Raw genomic sequence first — 19954 nt, forward strand, 5'->3', positions numbered from 1 at the left:
ATCTGAAGAGAAAGTTCCGAGTGAACAGGCAATGGGTGAAAAGGCCATAATGGAGGAAAGCCGCAGTAGTAAGCTAAAGTCAAACAGAATCCACAAAGCAAGGAGGAGATAGAACTGAGGAACCATCAATGGAGAAAACAATGAATGTGAGGGCGGGAACGGTGGATGGACTAGTGACAGTGAAAAGCCAATGAAACATGAAGTCGCCAGGCAGAATCCCAGTTTCTTTCTGAAGTTTAAATACCACCGCTTCCTGTTGTGACGCAGAAGTCCCACCCTTGAATAAGGCTGACCAGTTATTTATGGTGCCCAAAATGTCATAGGTCTGTGTGCCAAAGCATTAAAGGGAAACACTTCACCAATGTTCTCAGTCCTTTTAAAAACTAGGGCAACCTGTTGAATCCTCACAGTACCCTAAACTACGGTTAGGCCCGGAGGGATTTTATATTTGTACGCATGTGCATGATCATTGTCGTTCAACACGTGCGGAAAAGCAGAATTGGCTGATGAACACATTTTCAGCCCAATATATTTTGCAGGTTATTCAGAGGAATTTGTGTCAATTTAGTAAAACATTTAATCAAATGATTTTGCCCATTTTTGCAAGTCGCTGTACATCAGTGATGCCAATGGTAAGGAGCAATAACGTACAGTGTAGTAGGCAGAGCAAATCTCTGCTCCTTCGTCTTCCTTTGGTGAAACTTACATTCACAACGTTCCAGACCAGACACATCTGAGCAGGATTTAGACAAATATTTTACGGTACTGTTGACAGGAAAAATTTGTCAAATTACGCAACCATACCTCTAAATGGGTAAACCACTTTGATAAATCAATCTTTGTCTTTCAGTGGCAGCTATGATTCATAATATTGATAGCCTCCCTGCAGAGCTTTAATCAAATCACAATACAGAGAAGGTGATTTATCTGTTCTCAAATTAGAATTTATTGCTTTTAAGAGAAATAGAAGGTAGGACGAAAAGAGAAGAGCTTGAAAGGAAATCTGTGCACTGCGTTTGTAAGTCAGTTCCCTAAAGATTTTATTTAGTTTTTATAGCAGGCGCTGCACGCTTTATAGCTTCTAGGCGCTGATGCAGCAGCAAGAAGAATCATGTAAAGTAAGAACTGATAAGAGAGGAAGAAGAAAACAAATTTAAGATTGCATACCACTAGGTAGCAGTAGCTAACATGGCCAGGCACTTTCAGATCGGACTCTCTGGTGTACAAGGTGTCCCACTTTTGGAGGACAAAAGAGGCCTCCTTTCAACCAAACATCAATGTCAAATGTTTGACTATCAAGCCAGTAGGCCCAGTTCCAGGGCCATCACTCATGTTCAGACACATAAAGGACTATTCACAAATTGTAAATTGTATTTATATAGCTGTTACTACCCTCGACAAGGCGCTGAAGTGCTTTGCAGCAAGTAGCACTATACTTCAGAGCCCAAGATTGTTTTTTCATTCATTTGTACATTAGTTGTGTTAGGTTTGCGCTCTTTATTTCTTGTATGTTTAGTAGAGTTTAGCATAGGGAAAAAATGATGGGAATGGATTTGAAAGGCGAAGAATTAAGCTGTTTTTGTAGGTAGTGGTCGTCTGTTAGTTGGGTGTCATGTGCAAAAAAGAAGGGGAACATTTTGGGGTTCACAGTCGTCAGAAAGGTTTGTGGTGAGTCAGAGGGAGGAGGGGTGGGACAAAGGTCGAAAGAAGGATTTTGCTTTTGATATAAAAAAAAAAACACCCTGAAATGAAGTTATAAATACACATTAGTAAAGTTGTATTGTCTGGAGAGACCCCCCTCTATATAAATACCCATATGTGCACAGCAGCAGTAATATTTAATATGGCCTGATGTTCACAGCTACCTTGTGATGAAGTCAATATTTTGTCCTGATATTTCTTACAGTTTTAGTAGCAAGCACATAAAATAAATAAATATATATATATATATTTATATATCAACTTGAAAATTACCTTAAAATAATTAAGATTAACCTATAGCTAAAACTAAATTAGTATAACATTTTACAGCACATGAACTCAATAAATTATATTTTTTTATAAATGAATAAATTACATATATCAGTTTGATTTATAATAATTATCACTATAGTTTTTATATGTAAATATTGTAGAGATTTTCCCAGAATACCGGTACTGTATCTCTTACCTAAAGTCCATAAAAACGCACATACTCCACCTGGACGTCCCATAGTATCCTCCATAGGGAGCGTAGCAGAACACATCTCTAAATACGTGGATCATTTCTTAAGGGAACATGTAATTACTCTTCCTAGCTATGTGAGGGATACTAAAGACTTTCTCAGTAAATTACAAAACATCAAATGGGAGACAGGACTGCTTCTCATTACTCTTGACGTGCACTCACTGTACACTATCATCGACCATCAGCAGGGACTCGCTGCATGTAATCATTTTCTCAAATCTAGACAGATAAGATACTGGGAACACAACTGCATGATAATTGAGATGATACAATTCTGTCTCACTAATAATATCTTTGTCTTCAATGGTACCATTTACAAGCAACTCATCGGTACCGCAATGGGTTCATGTCTAGCCCCAAGTTTCGCGAACCTGTTCATGGGTCTTTGGGAGGAAGAGATATTCTCTAAAAAAATCACCATCAAAGAACTCCACAAGGTTGTACTCTGGCTCAGATATATCGACGACCTTTTCATCATATGGAAAGGGAGTCACTCAGAGGCACAGGCATTTATTGAAGAACTTAATTGCAATGATCGCAACATACACCTTACAGGCAACATCAGTGCTGAGATGGTTGAATACCTTGATGTCAAAGTCATGGTTAAGGAAAACACACTTCAGACCTCCCTTTTCCGCAAAATCACTGCAGGTAACAGTATCTTACATGCCCTCAGCAGTCATCCAGACATTCTCAAATGGAGTATTCCTTTTGGCGAACTGCTGAGGGCAAAAAGGAACTGCAGTAGTACGGAAACTTTTGACAAGGAAAGCGCAGAGATGATCGAAAGATTTAAACTCCGCGGTTACCCTACTTGGGTACTTAAGAAAGCTATCAGCAGAGTAGAACGGGTGGATAGACAAGAAACACTTAGAGAAGACACTACCAGAGAGGTAGACACCAGTGAAATAGAGACTAGAGTGATTCTCACCTATAATGCTGAATCAGATAACATCAAACGCATTCTGTCCAAGAATTGGAATACTCTTAAAAATGACAACAGCATAGGCCACACATTTAAGAACAGACCTAACATCACATACAGACGGGGTAGGAATCTAAGGGACATATTGGTTCACAATGACATCACTGCTACACCGGAAAGGGGGATTCAAAATCTGAATGGATTTTTTCCGTGTGGTCACTGTAAGGCCTGCTCGGCCAGCCCCTTCCGCAGGGATTACACACAAGGCCTTAATCGCAGAGAGATAACCCAATTCCTTACATGTAGCACTACTTTTGTTATATATGTCATCGAATGTCCCTGCAACCTATGCTATATTGGCAGCACCACCCTTATGGCTAAGAAAAGGATATTGGAACATAAGCGGGCGATTAACAACAAAGACCCCAAATATCCTGTGGCGCGCCATTTTCAGGAGAGACATTACTCAGACTCTTCTCTTCTGAAGTATTTCATTCTGGAACAAGTTCTCATAGATCACAGAGGTGGGAATAGAACATTGAAACTCAGACAGAAAGAGTCCAGGTATATCATTGATCTACAAACGAAAGCCCCATGGGGTATGAATCAGGACGAGGAAATGTCAATCCACTTAAAAAAAGACTAACAGTAGAACACTATTACATCTATGTGGATGTTTCAGTTCACAGTGGACCCTTGTCACTTTGGACTATCAGGCTCATATACATGCAGTGTGTACTACATAATCATGTGATTTTTATTCCATGTTTTTATAATCTCTCTTCTTATTTCTGCTAGTTTACTTAAACTCTTAAGTATTTTCATTGTTCATTGTTCATTTTATCTGATGCACTGATAATTTTACAACCTTTCATCTTCTAATCCATGCATATCACGATTTTTTACAGGAGAGAAGGAAGGTACCTACTCACTTCACTGGCTACCTAACCTTTTCTTCAATGTCACTCTATCACCATCACGTCAGTATTGGGCACTGCACTGCGACTGAAGACTCCTTTGATGGGCACGATTCAACTTCAGGATAAGTGGTTTTCTTTTGGGCTTAATATTATCTACATTGACTTTACTTTCCCCCTCAATGTACCATTTCGGATTTCCTATTACTAGGTTTTGTTATGTCATATCCTAACCCCAGGCCTAGACTTACCATTCTAGAGGCTTAATTTTCCTCTTGAGCACTATGCCTTGATACTGACTCTTCAAATAACACCGTAGTTTGTTTTTCAGTACAGGTTTACTAGCACCTTGCTGAGACCTACTATTCTAGTACTGTTGACATTACTTACTCTGTATATACTGAAGTTTGGTCATTTATGGAGTTATTTCGAGCACTATGCCGATATGTTTTTAATACGTTAAGTTCAGATTACCGTCGGACACGGACTTGGTGTACACTGAGCTAACGAACGCTGAGGGAGGGAATTGTAGCTGTCCTCAGGCCACATCATATAACTGTGGGACGATAGTTACTCTGGGCTGGACACATATACTGAGTAGTTTCATTTCATTCTGCTCCTGTGCACGCAACAATCCCAGTAGTTGCAGACTAGGCGCACTTATTATTTTTTGCATAAACTTTTTTGAATACACTTTATTGATCACTGCCTTTGTGAACACGAGTTATTGTAACATACATTATGTGATCGCATTTTAGTTTAAGACGTTTAGTGCACGAAGGATCTGCATATGCTATGAGCCTCGATAATTATGTCTTTTGATACAAAGATGATGCACAATAGTATTTACTTTGGCTGACTGATAATCTTTGTACACATAATTTATGTAAGAAAACTTTATTGACTATCACCCGGACATCTGGGGAGAATTTCGATGGTATAACTCATGCATTAGGGTGTTGTGTACGCTGAGCACATATGTCAGGTTGCCTCATAGCCTTGTATTTTATTTTATTTCATTCCTTTTGTTCGTCCCTTGAGGCATGTTTACTTTGCATAATTATTCTGCATTTTGCCATATGTATTATACTGTGATCATTGACCTTTACATTATGGCGACCATTTCTAGTCCTGTTTCTATTGTGACTGTCACGGTCACGTGTCCACTGTATTTAGTCGCGAGCTGCCCTATGTTGCACTATCTTCATGTGAGCAAGGCTGCGGACGCAGTCGAAACGCGTCATGAAATAAACCTGATCACTTCTACTTTGGTCGTGCTTTTTACCTGCCTGAGAGCGTACGAAACTTTGGTTAATTAGAGTTAATTTGCCGGTTGCTTCGCCGGCGTGTACGCCACCTTCCATGGGGCTGGCTGTCCAGAAGGAGCGGATGTATTTTGGATGTAAATATTGTTTAGTACATTTTTTAAGACTTGTTTAAATAATTTTAATTTACATTTTATTTCAAGATTAAAAGTGAATTAAACATTATTTTTAAGCAAACACATTTTTATTCATTTAATTAAGAAAAGTATGTTTAAATTGAATATAACTTATGGCATTTAAAAAGTGTGAGGCTGATTGATTATCCCATTTCTGCTGAGACAAACATTTAGCCACGGCACAAAGATGAATATATGAGCGAATTAAATATGTATATATATTACATTGCACTTATGGTGGAGGCTATTGCCTTTGCGTGTTTTTATATTACACATGCGTAGGACGCAAGATATAGTAAGACACTGAGGAATTATGGGGATTTTAGTGTAGGTCGTTTACCGGACCATGCCACAATGAATTCACACTGAGTGCCTTATGAAAATAAATTAAATGTATATTAATTTAAGGATTTTCATACATGTTAGAGGTGCAATAATTCATTATTTAGATGCCACCTTTTTAAGTGCCTTTTTGTGCCTGTTTCTAACATATGAACAATCCTTGATGTTTCTAGGTCTATGGAATGGTTAGTATAATTGTTTTTAAGGGGAATGGGGCACGCAACTTGAGAAATGCTTGTGACTAGCCAAAACACCTTGTTGGGCAATGCAAAAAACCTAAGCTCACACCACAATGGCGTGCAGTCTTTGTGTTATATTCTTTATTTAAGATGGGTGCACGCCAGCTACAAGCACCGGTGTTCAGAAGGTGGAAGAGGTCACTGATCATTCAAAGGCAGTAATCTTTAACATTTAAAAAGTATATATACATGTGTGTATGGGTATTAATGTGTAAATTAAAATTCAAAAATAATTATCATATTTAATATAACTCTTATGGGCTTTGCTTTTAAGTTCCTGTATTGTTTTGCATGGGAGTGTTTTGCAGTGCCTGAGAGTGACCCTGTGTGGTGCTTGACTCACTCCAAGTATAGGCTGGAGTACATTTACAACTGTTTCAGCTGTAGTAACATTAGAAGAGCAGTTTGTGAATATCAAAGAAAGAAACTTACTCGTTTGTGGGTCTATTTGTATTTCCATATCCCTCCCTAAACCTGTTATTAGCACTCCCTAAGCTCCTCCTTACATGTCCCTAATCCTGTCGTCCCATTTAGTAGTAAGATTTCTCCATTTTCCAGCCACTCCCTCTGGTTTCTCCCACATTTATCACAAAAATGTCAGCATAGAAAAGATAGGCCAGGCAGAGGTCTCCGGTCATAGGTTTGTGAGTAACATTTTGTAGTACGTGACTAGTACTATTGTAGTTCTACTAAACATACTACAAGACAGGGTTTGTGAATAGGCCCCAAAAACCAACCTTATTTCCTTCTGTCTTCAACCATTATGCCTTCTTAAATGCATGCTAAATTTAGCTGTATTTTATTCAATTTTAAACTGTTCATTTTTATTATAATTCGATTAATGTCACTGGATATAAAACATCACCGAAACTAAGAGGAATACATCTTCTGCTTCTTAAATTCACCACTGCTTAGCTGTTCTTAATGGACAAGTTATTTATCCTTGGGAATTTTATTTCTGGTAGATACTCTGTATAATTTCTGATTTTTCACCTTCTGAATACTCCCCCAGGCGCCAGACTGGATCAGGAAACTTTCAAGCAGCACTCCTGCAAGCCGTTAAGTGGCGTTGTGCAGCTCTGCCTCAACGCCTTTCAGGTCTAGAAGTGTTGTGCAGAAATTTATATAAGCACGACCCAAGCACGCTGACGTCCGTTGCTTTCTAGGCTGTCCACGGCCTCAGACGCTGATCCCACCATCAAATTAGTATTGACGAGCGTTCAATTCTTCAGACTAAGGACCTTTTTAGATGGAAAAAGAGACCAATTCAAGGAGCGGGGAGGTTGAATGGTCAGTGAGGAAATCCCAGTCAGACAGAGTATCTACCAGAAAGAGCCTTACTCAAGGCAAGTAACTTGTTCTTCTGATTGATGTTTATAATCACAACCTCCTTACCTTTTAATAGATACCAAAGCAGTACCTCCCAGGTGGTGGGTCTGTGAACAGGCTAAAACTGAAAAGTCCTGCAGGACTAAGCGGGTAAAAATGCCCTTCTCATCAGACCTGGCTGCCCAGTCACTAGTTCTTTATGAATGTGTGAAGCAACGCCCACATAGTAGCCTGGCAAATGTCCAGAACAGGCACTTCATAAGCCAGCGCAGTGATAGCAGCCTTAGCTCTGGTGGAATGAGCTTGCAAGCCTTCTGGAGGCTTCTTATTAGCAAGTGCATAGCAGATTTTGATGCAAACAATGATCCAGAGAGAAATGGTCGTCTTCTACACTGCTTGGCTGTATTTGCTGGAGCGAAAAAAGGCAAAGAGCTGATCATCCACACAATGTTCCTTAGTAGAATCAACACAGAAGCTGGGAGCCTTTTTGATATCGAGCAGATGCAGTCTTTCTTCCTCTTAAAAGGGATGCGGTGGAGCAATTGAAGCTTGTAGGGTGATATTTTGCTCAACATGAAAGGGGGTAACCCCTTTTGGGAAGAATGTGGCTTGAGTTCTCGACACCAGCTTATCTGGCAAGAATGTTGTATACGGCGCATTAACAGAGCGGGCTTGTAGTTCCTTCATCAGCTCTACCTATGTTATGGCAATGAGGTAAAGTGTCTTTAGAGAGAGGATCCGCAACAGATTCTTCTCAGACTCAAAGGGAGTACATATCAGGAATGTGCGGACTAAATTGAGGTCCCACTGATGCATAGTGAGAGGGGTGGTTGGAAACATATGCTACAATCCTTTTGATAAACGCACCACAACAGGTGATTGAAACTAAGAGGCGGGTCCGGTAACCGTATAAATAGCTAAGAGAGTAGACATATAACCTTTAACTGTGTCCAAAGCCAGCCCATGATGGGCTACAGACAACACAGAAAACAACACCTGAGATAGTTTGGCTTGAAGTGGGTCAATCTGCCTAGTACTGCAACAAGCCACAAATGTGTCCCAACAGCAGTCATTTACCAATTTTATGGACGATTACTGGCTGCCAGAATAACATAAACTACTTTGGCAGGAAGGTAGAGTGAGATTAACTTCTGCCACTCAATCTCCAAGCATGAAGATGGCGATTGCATGGGCCTAGGTGCCGTACCCTGCCCTGCCCTGCCGTGCTGCTGTGACTGAAGGTCCTCCCGAATCAGACGCCTGATCGGAGGACAGATGTTCATGTCGAGGAGTTCTGAGCACCACACTCTGTTTGCGCAATTTGGTGGCACTAGGATGACTTCGGCCTGGTTGTTCATGTCCTTCTTCAAAACTCAGTGTTGGGGAGGTAGAAGGGGAAAGGTGTACAGGAGCCCTGAGCTCCAATCTATGCAGAATGCAATTCTGAGAAAGAGAGCTGTCTTTGCTACTCCAAAATGCAAAAGTGCTGACACTGAATTCTCGGCAGTGGCGACGAGATCGAGCCAGGGTTCTTCCCATTCATAGAAGAGACCTTGCACTCCCTCAGGTTGTCAATGCCATTCTTGATCTGCTAAGCATCAGCAGCTGCCATTCAAAGAAGCCACCAGGAAATTTCCTTGGTGCTCCAGCCACTTCCAGAGGTGTAGGCCTCCTGAAAGAGAGTGTATGATCCCACAATGCCCTATTTGTTGCAGTACAACATGGCAGTGGTGTTGGCGAAGAACACCTGTACCAGCCACCCTTTGATGGATAAAACGCACAAAAAGAGATTGGAGGATTGCTCGCAATAAGTCTAAGCAATGGCAGTCTCTCACAGTAGCATTGTAACACATGCATTCTTTTAGCCACAATGCTACCTCGATTTGGACCCAGACACATGCAACTCAGTCTGGACCCTGCACCAGTAGGAACAGTCAAGCCTGAATTGCCAGGCAAGGTCCTCCCTGAACCAGAACAGAAGTAAACCAAGACCATTTTCTTTCTGATTAGGGCGTGTCAGTCGGTTGTAGCTTGGTTCCAGTGACACAGTGAGAATGGGACCCACATTGGGGCATACCCTTGAACTGGAAGGTTCACAGTGCATGTTCTATGTTGTTGTTTTTGCAAGAATATCACATATATCCGAGGCAATGACTGCACCTTGTCTTGGTTAACAGAAACACTGGAGGACTGGTAAGCTATGGAATGGGGATTTCTGGGAACGCATTTACGATAAAAACAAAATAGATAGAATCCAGTGTGAAGCCCTGAGCATGTGTTCTCTTTTAAGTCAAGTCTAACAAAAGGTTTCTACTCAAGCATTGAATCTTAGAGAGCCTTCTCGTAGTACGGAGACTAAAATGATCAACAACGCCAAACTGGTGGTATAAATACAATGCAAAAGCAGATATGAAGGCAAAAGGAACACAAGGAAACTCACTAAGCAGATAGTCAAAACACAATTTGCCACAAAAAGGAGGTGGAAAAATTTAATCTGAAAGCGGCAAAAAGAAGAAAGCCAAACTACATTACGAGTTCGTGTAATCATAAAAAATAACCAATATACAGCATGCTGCACTGTGTGCATGATGTGGAATCAATACACGCACTGCTGGTTCAAAGGACAGCAAATCTAATACCAGTCCTCCTGCTGAGCTGTACTCTGAATGACCTCACTCAGGAGATAGACACACTGGTACAATAAGGACCTAGGAATTTCATGCCTTCAAAATTGTTAAAATATTTAACTGAAAATTCTCCTTGCCATATGGAAATACTCTCCCTAACCTTCCTTATAAAGATATGTTACTGGCTGGCGCAATCCAACAGTGAAAAGAATAATGCTGTTATTCTTGTGGTAGTCGCGTCAATTGCTTTTATAGCCTTTGATCCCACCCTCCAAGAAACAACTGCCCATATCATGATCTTAAAAGCCATCTTCATTAGGCAGCAGAAGCAGTGATGTCAAACACACATAGGTAAGTTCACCTCAGCTACAATGTTATGCAGACTGTGACAGTTCCTGTTTTAGCTCATCTATTTCCAACATTTGGCCCTATCAGACTCTAATATTTCTATTCCAATACGATCCGGAGTCTCTTCTATCTTCCTTATAGAAAGTGTGAAGTTTTCAAGACATGCGTAGAAATGTTTGCATTTTGTCCATTTACTATATATGATGATATGTTCTTGTTGTTTATAATGCTGGTCACTTATAATCAGTATGATAATTGAGATGTGAGTTTGTCCCTATTATTGGTTAGGTTCATTGATACTTTAGTGGCTGCAAGCACTGCATTTTAAAAATCAGGTACTATAAAAACCCAGGTATCTGACCATGCTAGGACTATCATGGCACCGGTCACGCCGGCTTGCAGCGCCCATCAACCTCTGTTGGAGGCAACATCAGGAGTAGCGAGAAGAAGCAACCTTCAGCTTGTCATTGTTTATCTTCCAGCCCTGAACAAGCTGTGATAGAGAACAGCCAACTCACTATTTCACAAGGAACCACAGGTAGGCTATGCAATCCATCTTGAGAAACTCGAACACAAACTTGCTATTAATTGCTTTAGCCAAAATTAGGATAGCGCTTCAAAAAACCTCAAACGTGTTTGGATGCTAAGGACCCAATAACCATGTAAGAAATGTTCATGCTGTTTTCACTGATCATGATATGTTTTGCTGCATTTGTCTTTTTAGTTCTGTGTGGTTGCCATTCATATTTTAGGCACTAGACTAAGATTTTTAAATGGAAATACCTGCCCTGTTTTGTAGTGCTATTTTGAATGTGTTATTCATTTACGAAAGAGGGTCTGGAGTCCACTGTGTCCCTGAACTCATCTTGTGGAACTGACTGTTACCAGTAAAAACTTCCAATGTAGTATTGCTCTGCAAAGTTTTGTTTGGTTGCAGTCCAACTGTATTTCTAATTCGTATTGGTACACTGACTAAGTCCTTGTGCAAGGGGGTAAGAAATGAGTTCCATGCGACTCGGGGAGTGGGGGTCTTGATTGCATCAGCAAGAGATCAATAATTTATTAAAGCACTAAGGCCCTCAAGAATCTGAAGATACTGGGTTGTTTTCTGTGTGGTGTTCTCCAATTCTTAGAAGAAAATTCCACACAACAGGTGAAAATACCCCACTTGCAATGAGGGACTAAATCCTCTATTAGAAGGGGTGCTTACAGACCATACTTGGATTTCCTAATTGATTATTTTCAGGACAGATTGACTAATTGATGCAATCATTCTTATTAGCAAAGAATAGGGGACAATGTCTGTCATTCTTTAGAACACTGACGTTCAACATTAGCATGAGAACTGAATCCATGGCAGATTTCCGGGATACTCTTTTGGGATAAATCTACATACAAATAATCTACATGGAAAATCATTAATATAGCTAGTAGTTATCCTGAAAATCTGGCATGTATGTATGGTTGTTAAAGTTGTACAACAAGATAGAAGTTTTATCACATTACAGGTTGCACTGCTTGATCTAGAACGTCTTCAATCCTGATCGGATTTGCATACCAGATATTTGATAAAATCATTCCCACTGTGCTTTCATCTTTGCCCCCAAAGATCATTTACAAATGCCTTTTCAGTAAGGTGCAATCTGAGGCACAGTCTCACAACTTCTGCTTCTTGGACTCTCATACACCTGAATCGTGGTTTTACTATAAATATTTAGTAGAAAAAACATTAATGGTCAAGGGATTACAAAACGTTACTTCTTCTCCAGATGTTGGTGCTCTGTATTGTGAAGGCTAAACAGGTTTTCATGTCCTAAATTGATTTTGTTTCATCTTCCTTGTAAGTCACAATGTTTTGCAAGTCCATTGCAACAACAAACAGGAAGAGGCGGAGATCGGTAACCCAGGACCAAACTCCGTAAGGAATCTGCAGGAAGGATTAGAATTGCATTTCTCTACCATATATTAGTAAGACACATATCTGATACAAAAGCAGTCCAAACAAAGATTGGAATATCCCACAAAATAAAAATAACTATTTTCACTCCTTAGAGAGTGACCATATTGATAGTGCATTTTAAGAATTGAAAAGAAGTTACCATGATGTCTTTCTGTCTGCCAAAAGGAACATATTTTAAAGATAGCGTATCTCATTAGAACAAAAGGTTAAAACATTTTGTTAAAAAAAGAAAAAAAAAAAAACTTTAAATCTCCCAAAATTATTTCAAGTTGAAAAGTGGGGCAGAGGGTACAGACAGTTTAGATGTCGAAAAAGGGCCTGAATCAGGATTAGGATGGCGTTCCTTGGGGTCAATCTGGGGAAGATTTACCGCAAGCAGGAAGAGGAGGAGTAGCAGTAATGTTTGGGTGTATTTGCACGTTTTGGCTTGTCTCTAGCTAAATGTTTGGGGGGGTGGAGGACAACTAAGTTAGGGCGCTGGGTGGGAGAAGCAATTTAATGATCCGAGTAAGGTGCATGGCACTATTTGACACACATAACAGGGGCCTCTTATACTGTGGAATTTCACTACGTACTCAAATGCCTGCTTGCTGCCTTGACTGATTGCCCACCTACACATACACTTATAAGGAAAAGGGGTCAAACACTAATACCCACTCTATTCAATCAACTATACGCAGAACTAGGACCCCGCCTTCCCCACCCAAGGACTGCCCTATACAAATCACCACAGTAGGCTTTAAATACTTAGGTATTTTTGTCACCTCAGACCCTAAACGTCGATTCAATCATAACCTGCTCCCACCCCAACAAAGACTGAAGCGAGACATTGCATGCTGGAAAGCACTACCGCTCTAGCTATTTGGTAGAGTGGCACTTTTTAAAATGAAGGCACTGCCCCGCTTCCTATACGTGATCAAAACACCCTCGACTTGGTTCCCACACCGTATTTCAGAGAGATCGAGAGCCTACAGAGAGACTTGCTGTGGAATGGGAAACCCAGGATAGCATTAGTTAAGCTTGCCCTAAATTGGTATGACGGTGGAATTAGTCTCCCTGATCTAAAAAAATATTACTGGGCTGCCCACCTTGCCGCCATTAATCACAGTACTTACTGCCGCGCAGACGATCCGGGTTATGCCATGGATAGGTGGCTACTGCCAGGGGGGAACTACAACAGGGTGCTATATGGTAAACCCCAAGGATTTCCCCTGACAGGGCCGAGTAAACATTCAGTACAAATCTGGCAAGCAGAGACCAGAAGCCTGGGATGGGAACAGAGACTGACATTAGCAACTCCCCTATGGGACACCAAGAAACTAGGCAACCTGTGGACGTCAAAAGGGTTCGATAAATGGGACCTAATCGGGATCTCAAAAATAGGGGACCTATGGTTGAATGGCGACTTTAAAATGTTTGATTCCCTGCAATCAGAATACTTCCGATACCTGCAGGTGCGCCACGCACTACAGGCACATCTGCAGAAGGGTTCCTCCCCTCCAGACTCTTCGCCCCTCGAAGATAGGGTGCTCGATGGTTACTTACCCACAAAGGCTATATCGTTAACGTATAAGAAATTGATCAATAACACTGCAGACCCCTCCAACACATGAGAGAAAAGTGGGAGAGAGATGGCCTAGAGCTAGATGATGAGGAGTGGCAGGAGGCAGTAGCCCCCCCAAAAGAAGTAGCAATCTCGGCATGGTTGCGACTAGTGCAACTAAAAATACTGCATAGGGTTTACGTTACAGGGCCCTGTCTGGTGCGAATGGAAAAATGGAGATGGGGGATTGCAGAAGGCAGTGTGGCGGGGAGGGCACCCTTATGCATATAATATGGGAATGTGAACACATTCAGCAGTACTGGCACAAAATACATAACATCCTGGGTGAAGTACTCGCACTCACTCTTCACCCTGAAGCGAAGAGATGCCTACTGAATATATGGGAGCCTACAGACCTGAACAGTACACGTAAACTCTGGGTTACACTAGGCCTAATGATAGCAAAGAGAAACATCTCACAACTATGGGGAGCCACACACCCACCAGAAATAGTGGCCCGGAAGGCAAACATGTATTGGTGCATGTTCAGGGAAAAAACAGTGTATGTAGCAAGGGGATGCCCAAAAAAATGGTCCTTCATTTGGAATGATTGGAATGTTTATCGAGGAAGTATTTGTACCCCCCCGAGTGTTCCTCTTCCTGACGATCCTTCTTCACCATAAATGCTGCACCAACTCACAAACTGTTGCTCTTGAACTGTTAAAACTGTGATTACCAATGTAATACTGCATCACTCCTCTTTGCTGTAATCTGTATTGTCGATTCACTATGTTTAATAAAAAGAATTATAAAAACAAAAACTATATGCAGGACTGTCTTCTTATGCATGAAGACAGCATTTTAAAAAAAATGAACACAGAATATTTTAAAAACGATATTTAAACATTATTTTCACATGATTAAACAGATTAGGACAAAATGAGAAGACCAAGCAATTCATCAAATAACAATTTGGTGCCATGGTAACACTACATTTGTGGACAAAGAGAAGCAAAATTGTGACACAGCACTTTTCACTACTCATATAAACTGTGTTTGTGTAGGATGATCGACAATTAATACATTTAAAAAACTCTTGTGTAATTTACCTTAATCTCAGGAACTGTTATCCTAGTTTCTGGGTTTTTATCCAGCATTTTTTGAATCAGGTCCTTCAGATCTTCACTTATGCTTGGCCTACCAGATAAATCGTTAATATGTCATTAAAAAAGTGACCTCAAGGTTCAGAAATACAAAACTCCATATGAGTAAACATCTGTAAGTGAGTAATTATCAATTTATTTAACTTTTAAACTCATTGAAGTCTAGCAAATGTAAATTTACAATTAGGTGTATTAGCTGTATTTCCTAAAAAAGGCTACAAACCCTTTCATGTTTAATTGACAGAGAGGTCTGTCAAAGTCTGGATTTGAAATCGGCTTAGCTTTTAGTGATGGGAATAATGGAATAAACCTACCAGGCTACTATAATCTGCTTTTCTCCCGGATAGGGTAAAATCCCTAAGATCACCCCCAATCCTCACTTCTTATTGCAGAAAACTCTACTTCAACTACTCCCAAATGTCTTATAGCTATGTATCTTTATTTATATTGAGGTTACTTATAACATACATACTACCAGTTACATTGCAGAAGGATGGCAAATCTACAAATCAAATGCCCTTTCAGCAACTGATGAGGTATGCAGTTTCAGGAAAAAGAGTTTGAGTTTCTTTTTGAGGGCCAAAAGGTGACGAGGCAGAGGCTTCACAAATATGCATGGATGGGTACTTCCAAAAATAAGGAACTTGTACCGTGAAAAGTCTGTCCCCTGCTTCTTACGTTTGAATATGGGGATATGAGGCATAACTTGTTTGCCATGTGAGGGGTGGTGACAGGGTGCAGCCAAAGGTATTTTTGGATGGTGCTTGAGACTCATTTTTATGCAAGGCAGAGGATCTTGAGCTTAACTCTGTTCTTCATGGATAGTTTCTGGCATGCAAGGATGCGGGTATGCATGGGTTTAACACAGTCAAGCTTAGGATTTGCAGAAGCACCCGACAACAGTGGGGCAGTATGTCTGGGCAATGTATGAAGGCTATTACCAACAGGTTTAGGTAGTTGTTTGTTCTGGTGGAAACAAAGTTGCTAAGACTGTAACTGTTTAATGTAATCCTAAATTCTTTTTGTAGGTGACTAAAGGGTTGAGTGGGTTTAGGAAAGAGAATTGTGTGTTTTGCCCAGGTTCTTGAAAAGGCTGCATATGCTCTTGTAAGAAAACATGTCAGGGGGCATGGGTTACAACTCTTGATGCAACAGGCACTATACGCCAGATCCGGTCACATACACTTTATTTCAGGGAAGGAAAGGCTGTTGATGTGCAGAGTTTTAGCGCTGTCTGGAGTGAGGCTTTGCATGTATGGAGAATGCACTACAAGACCTCACCTCAATGACTTACTGCATTTCCCAACAATCCTTGAAATCTCACATTGTTTGGAGACAGCGGAGGCCATGCTCAGTTATCGAATAAAACTATCCTCGTGTTTCCCATTGTCCATGCTAGGCATTTGTTCTACAGTGTTGCTGAAGCCACTGCTATTTGGAATCAGGTTTGTTGGTTTTTTTTTTGCAAAGAACATTTGCTTCTTCAGGGTGTGTTTGAAGACAATTGTGAATACAGAAAATATTCTGAAAACCAGGTTGTGTTTAGAAGACAAACTTTGTGCTATAAGGAACATTTGACTTTGGGCTGTGCTAAAGATTTTAGGAATAGTTGTATTGTACTTGGGGTTGGTCCTGTGATGAAACAATCAATGATTGTCTTTACAAGGTAAAAGATGCACGTACAATGTATATATGATTATGCATAAGATAATAAGAGTTCTTCCACTCTTATGGACGGACTGCCTTATAGAACAGATGCCTTGTGGGAAGAGAGATATGCTGTTGTGCTCTGACTGGCGGGTTGGCTGATTTCCTACATCCTGGTTCATCGGGGTAGCCCGACAGCGAGCGGGAGGTTTGCTTGTATTACTTTGTAAAGTTCAATAAAAGTCTGTTTAAAAAAAAAAAAAAAAAAGATAATAAGAGTTCTTAGCAAGTGATTTATGAATTCCAATGTTAGGGAACACTGAATATTAATGCTTGTTGATTGCTTTTTTTGCAGTGGAACAATGAGTCAAATAGAAACTATGCTGATCTCTAGCAGAAAGATGCGCAGATACATATCTTGAAGTAATTACCACATAATTCATATTATTTGGGGCATGTTTTAATGAACATAAATAATGATGTTCCTCACATGTTATGCTGTAGTTTAACAAATAGCAGGTTTCATATCAGAACTCAGATGGAAGATTACACAGAGATACAGCCAAGGTATATCTTTTCACTGTTATTGTATATGAAGGCCTCCTATGGCAGGTTAGATAGCTCCTATTGCCTTTAGCTACCCATTTCAACGTGCAGATCTAGTGTTCAGCGTAAGGGAATAATCAGATGGATGGTGTTCAGCATCCCTGTTTGCTTTCTTATCCTATTCCTCCTCTACTGTTTGTACTACCTGGTACTCCTCTGTATGTTGTCTTTAGTCTAGATGGTGAGAGGCAGAAGAGTAAATCGTTCCAGTTTGATCTAGACTACAAGTTTAGTGCTTTCTGCTGGGCCATTCCAGAGCCATATGTTGTGAGTACACATGCCCCTCCCTCTCTTCTAAGATGATCTTCTAAGATGATCTAAAATGATCTTCTAAGATGACATATTTTGAAGGAGTCTGAGGTCTTGTATCCTGAGGTAGATGAGAGTGGAGTGAAACATTAATTCACAGTGTTTTGTGTGTGCATGAGGGCAGCATACATGTGTTGAATAGGTCAGGTGAAAGAGTGGCACTTAGGGCAATTCCACATGTCCTTGTTAGAGAAGAAGGGGTTGAGAATTATCACTATGGGGGTGGTGGCTTAGAAAAAAGTTATACTTATCTAGGACTGGACCTGAAGATCTCGCGGGAGTCTAGCTTCTGTTTTTCAAAGTGTTATGGGGAAAGGTGTGTTAGCCAGTATGTCAGTCGATTCTTTTGACAAAGGCAATTTTGATTCCTTTACTTGGACAGAGCCTAGTCTGAAATAGGTCATACATGATTTAAGGTTTCAAGAAGTTGAGCCACTTTGACACACTACACTTTTTTCCCAAGACATTGGTGGGTCTTGGGAGATGTGACGAGGTTGGGGACGAACTGACAATAATGGGGCAGTGTTACAGGTTATGAGGTGGGGATGGGGCACTAATGGTCATAGAAGATAGTTTAATTGTGTCAGGCCTTTCAGATGCAAAGAAAAAGGCACAGGTTTTGGCCAGTGAGGAGAAAAGGACATCACTTTGGGCTTGAGAAGACCTAAGAGAAATGTTAATGGATTTTGTTGAGGAGGTATTAGCAGCAGTGAAGCCAAATCTTGGGTTCGGGTGGTAGGTAAGGGGCGAGATGTGCGTAAGCATGGGTAAACTGGTGAATTAGGCCTTCTCTTTGGATGCCTTTTAGATTTGTTTTGTCAAAGTTCTCTTTATTTTCCAGATAAGTTCACAATATGAACAAGCAATCGGTACACCTCAGCTCAGAGTTTGATTGCTATTTCCAAAAGTACAGCATTCATAAATACAGAGGCTCGGAATAAACAGGTTGTTCATTATAGAACATTCAAGCACATTCCCCTCACAGAACAAAGCAAAGTTCATTCCCCACCCCCCACCACCAACGTAGCCTACAAATAAATGTACAGTACATGGGAGTGTCATAAAACCAAGTGGAAGATTTGTTTTCTGCGACATATTGCATTATGATTCTCGACAATATTAGGTCAGCATGTGTATCTGCCCACCTTTCCATTAGTACTATGTAATCAAAATTGGAACAGATGTAGGGCCCTCGTTCTGGTAGGGCATGCACACAAAGGCATTCAAATTTCTTATAAGAGTCTAGAAGGATATCTTCCACATGCTCATCATAACTGCCCTCCATAGCCTTGAGTGTCATTGCGTCAAAGAGGAGGCCTCCACTCATTTCCATGCTGCCGCCACTGCCATTTTGACCGCCCCTAGGCATAACCCCATAACTGATTTGCCTCCATTTGTCTGATATCGAAGAGAATCACTCCTTAACCCTAAAGTTACAAAGCTGGGGTCATTCCTTCAAGTTGTGTCAATATTTCAGAATAAAGGGGAGAATCTTAGGGCAGTTCCACCAGATTAGTTTAAGGTCATCCAGGAGCCCACAGCCCCTCCAACAGAGATCTGAGGTGGTCCAGGAAAATATTTTCTTAAGTTTGGTGGGGTAGAGGGACCAATCAAATAAAAGTTTGTAATGAGCCTCCCTGAGACCCATTGATTGATTAAACCTGGGTATATCACTCACCAGTCGGGACCATTGAGCCTCTGTAATAGGGCCTCCTAGTGTGCGTACCCAGTGTTCTACATGTTGTGGCCTGGGGGTACATAGGGTGTCTATCAACAGGCTGTAGAGGAAGGAAATGGTCCCTTCGTACCACTACCTCTCCGCGCAAAGTGCTCAATAGGTGTTAAGACCCTTGTGGCAGCTGCACATAACTCTGGTTGGAGTACCCAATGTTTAAGCTGAATATAACAAACGTGTTCTGTGGGTGGAAGTCTAAACTCTTGTGCACAGTTTTCAAATGTGCGGATGTCCCAGTTATAAAATAAATTTGAGACAGTGAGGCACCCCCACCATCCACGATTCAAAGGGTCCTAAAAGTTACGCTGGAGGAAATTCTGGAATAAAATGAATTGGAGTGAGAGGGCAGGGGATGGTTATCCAGGTCTCTAATCTAGTTGCCTCTCCCACACTTTAAGGGCTGTCCATGTGGGGGTACTCAGGTATGCGTTTGGAGGTCGCTCTGCTTTTGGTTTCCATAGTAAGTCCCAAATATATTTCCCTACTACAGCTCTGTCCATGTGAAGCCAGTGTTTGTCTGACCCGTGGGCGATCCACTCAGGAATTATTTTCACCTGTGCAGCCAATACAAGTTAAAATCAGGTAGCGCTAGACCC

At 40.9% G+C, this 19954-nt stretch overlaps 1 protein-coding gene across 3 annotated transcripts in view; it reads right to left on the reverse strand.

The window, feature by feature from the left end:
- CAMKK1 (calcium/calmodulin dependent protein kinase kinase 1) overlaps positions 1-19954 on the reverse strand; it is a 1170789-nt gene that overhangs the window by 253997 nt on the left and 896838 nt on the right. For all 3 annotated transcript variants that reach the window (XM_085649569.1, XM_085649570.1, XM_085649571.1), the window contains one exon: positions 15008-15095. In XM_085649569.1, coding sequence (XP_085505695.1) covers positions 15008-15095 — 88 coding nt within the window. The remainder of the gene's footprint in view (positions 1-15007; positions 15096-19954) is intronic.

This window comes from Triturus cristatus, chromosome 3_2 (genome assembly GCF_964204655.1).
Source record: "Triturus cristatus chromosome 3_2, aTriCri1.1, whole genome shotgun sequence".
NCBI classification, from domain to species: Eukaryota; Metazoa; Chordata; class Amphibia; order Caudata; family Salamandridae; genus Triturus; species Triturus cristatus.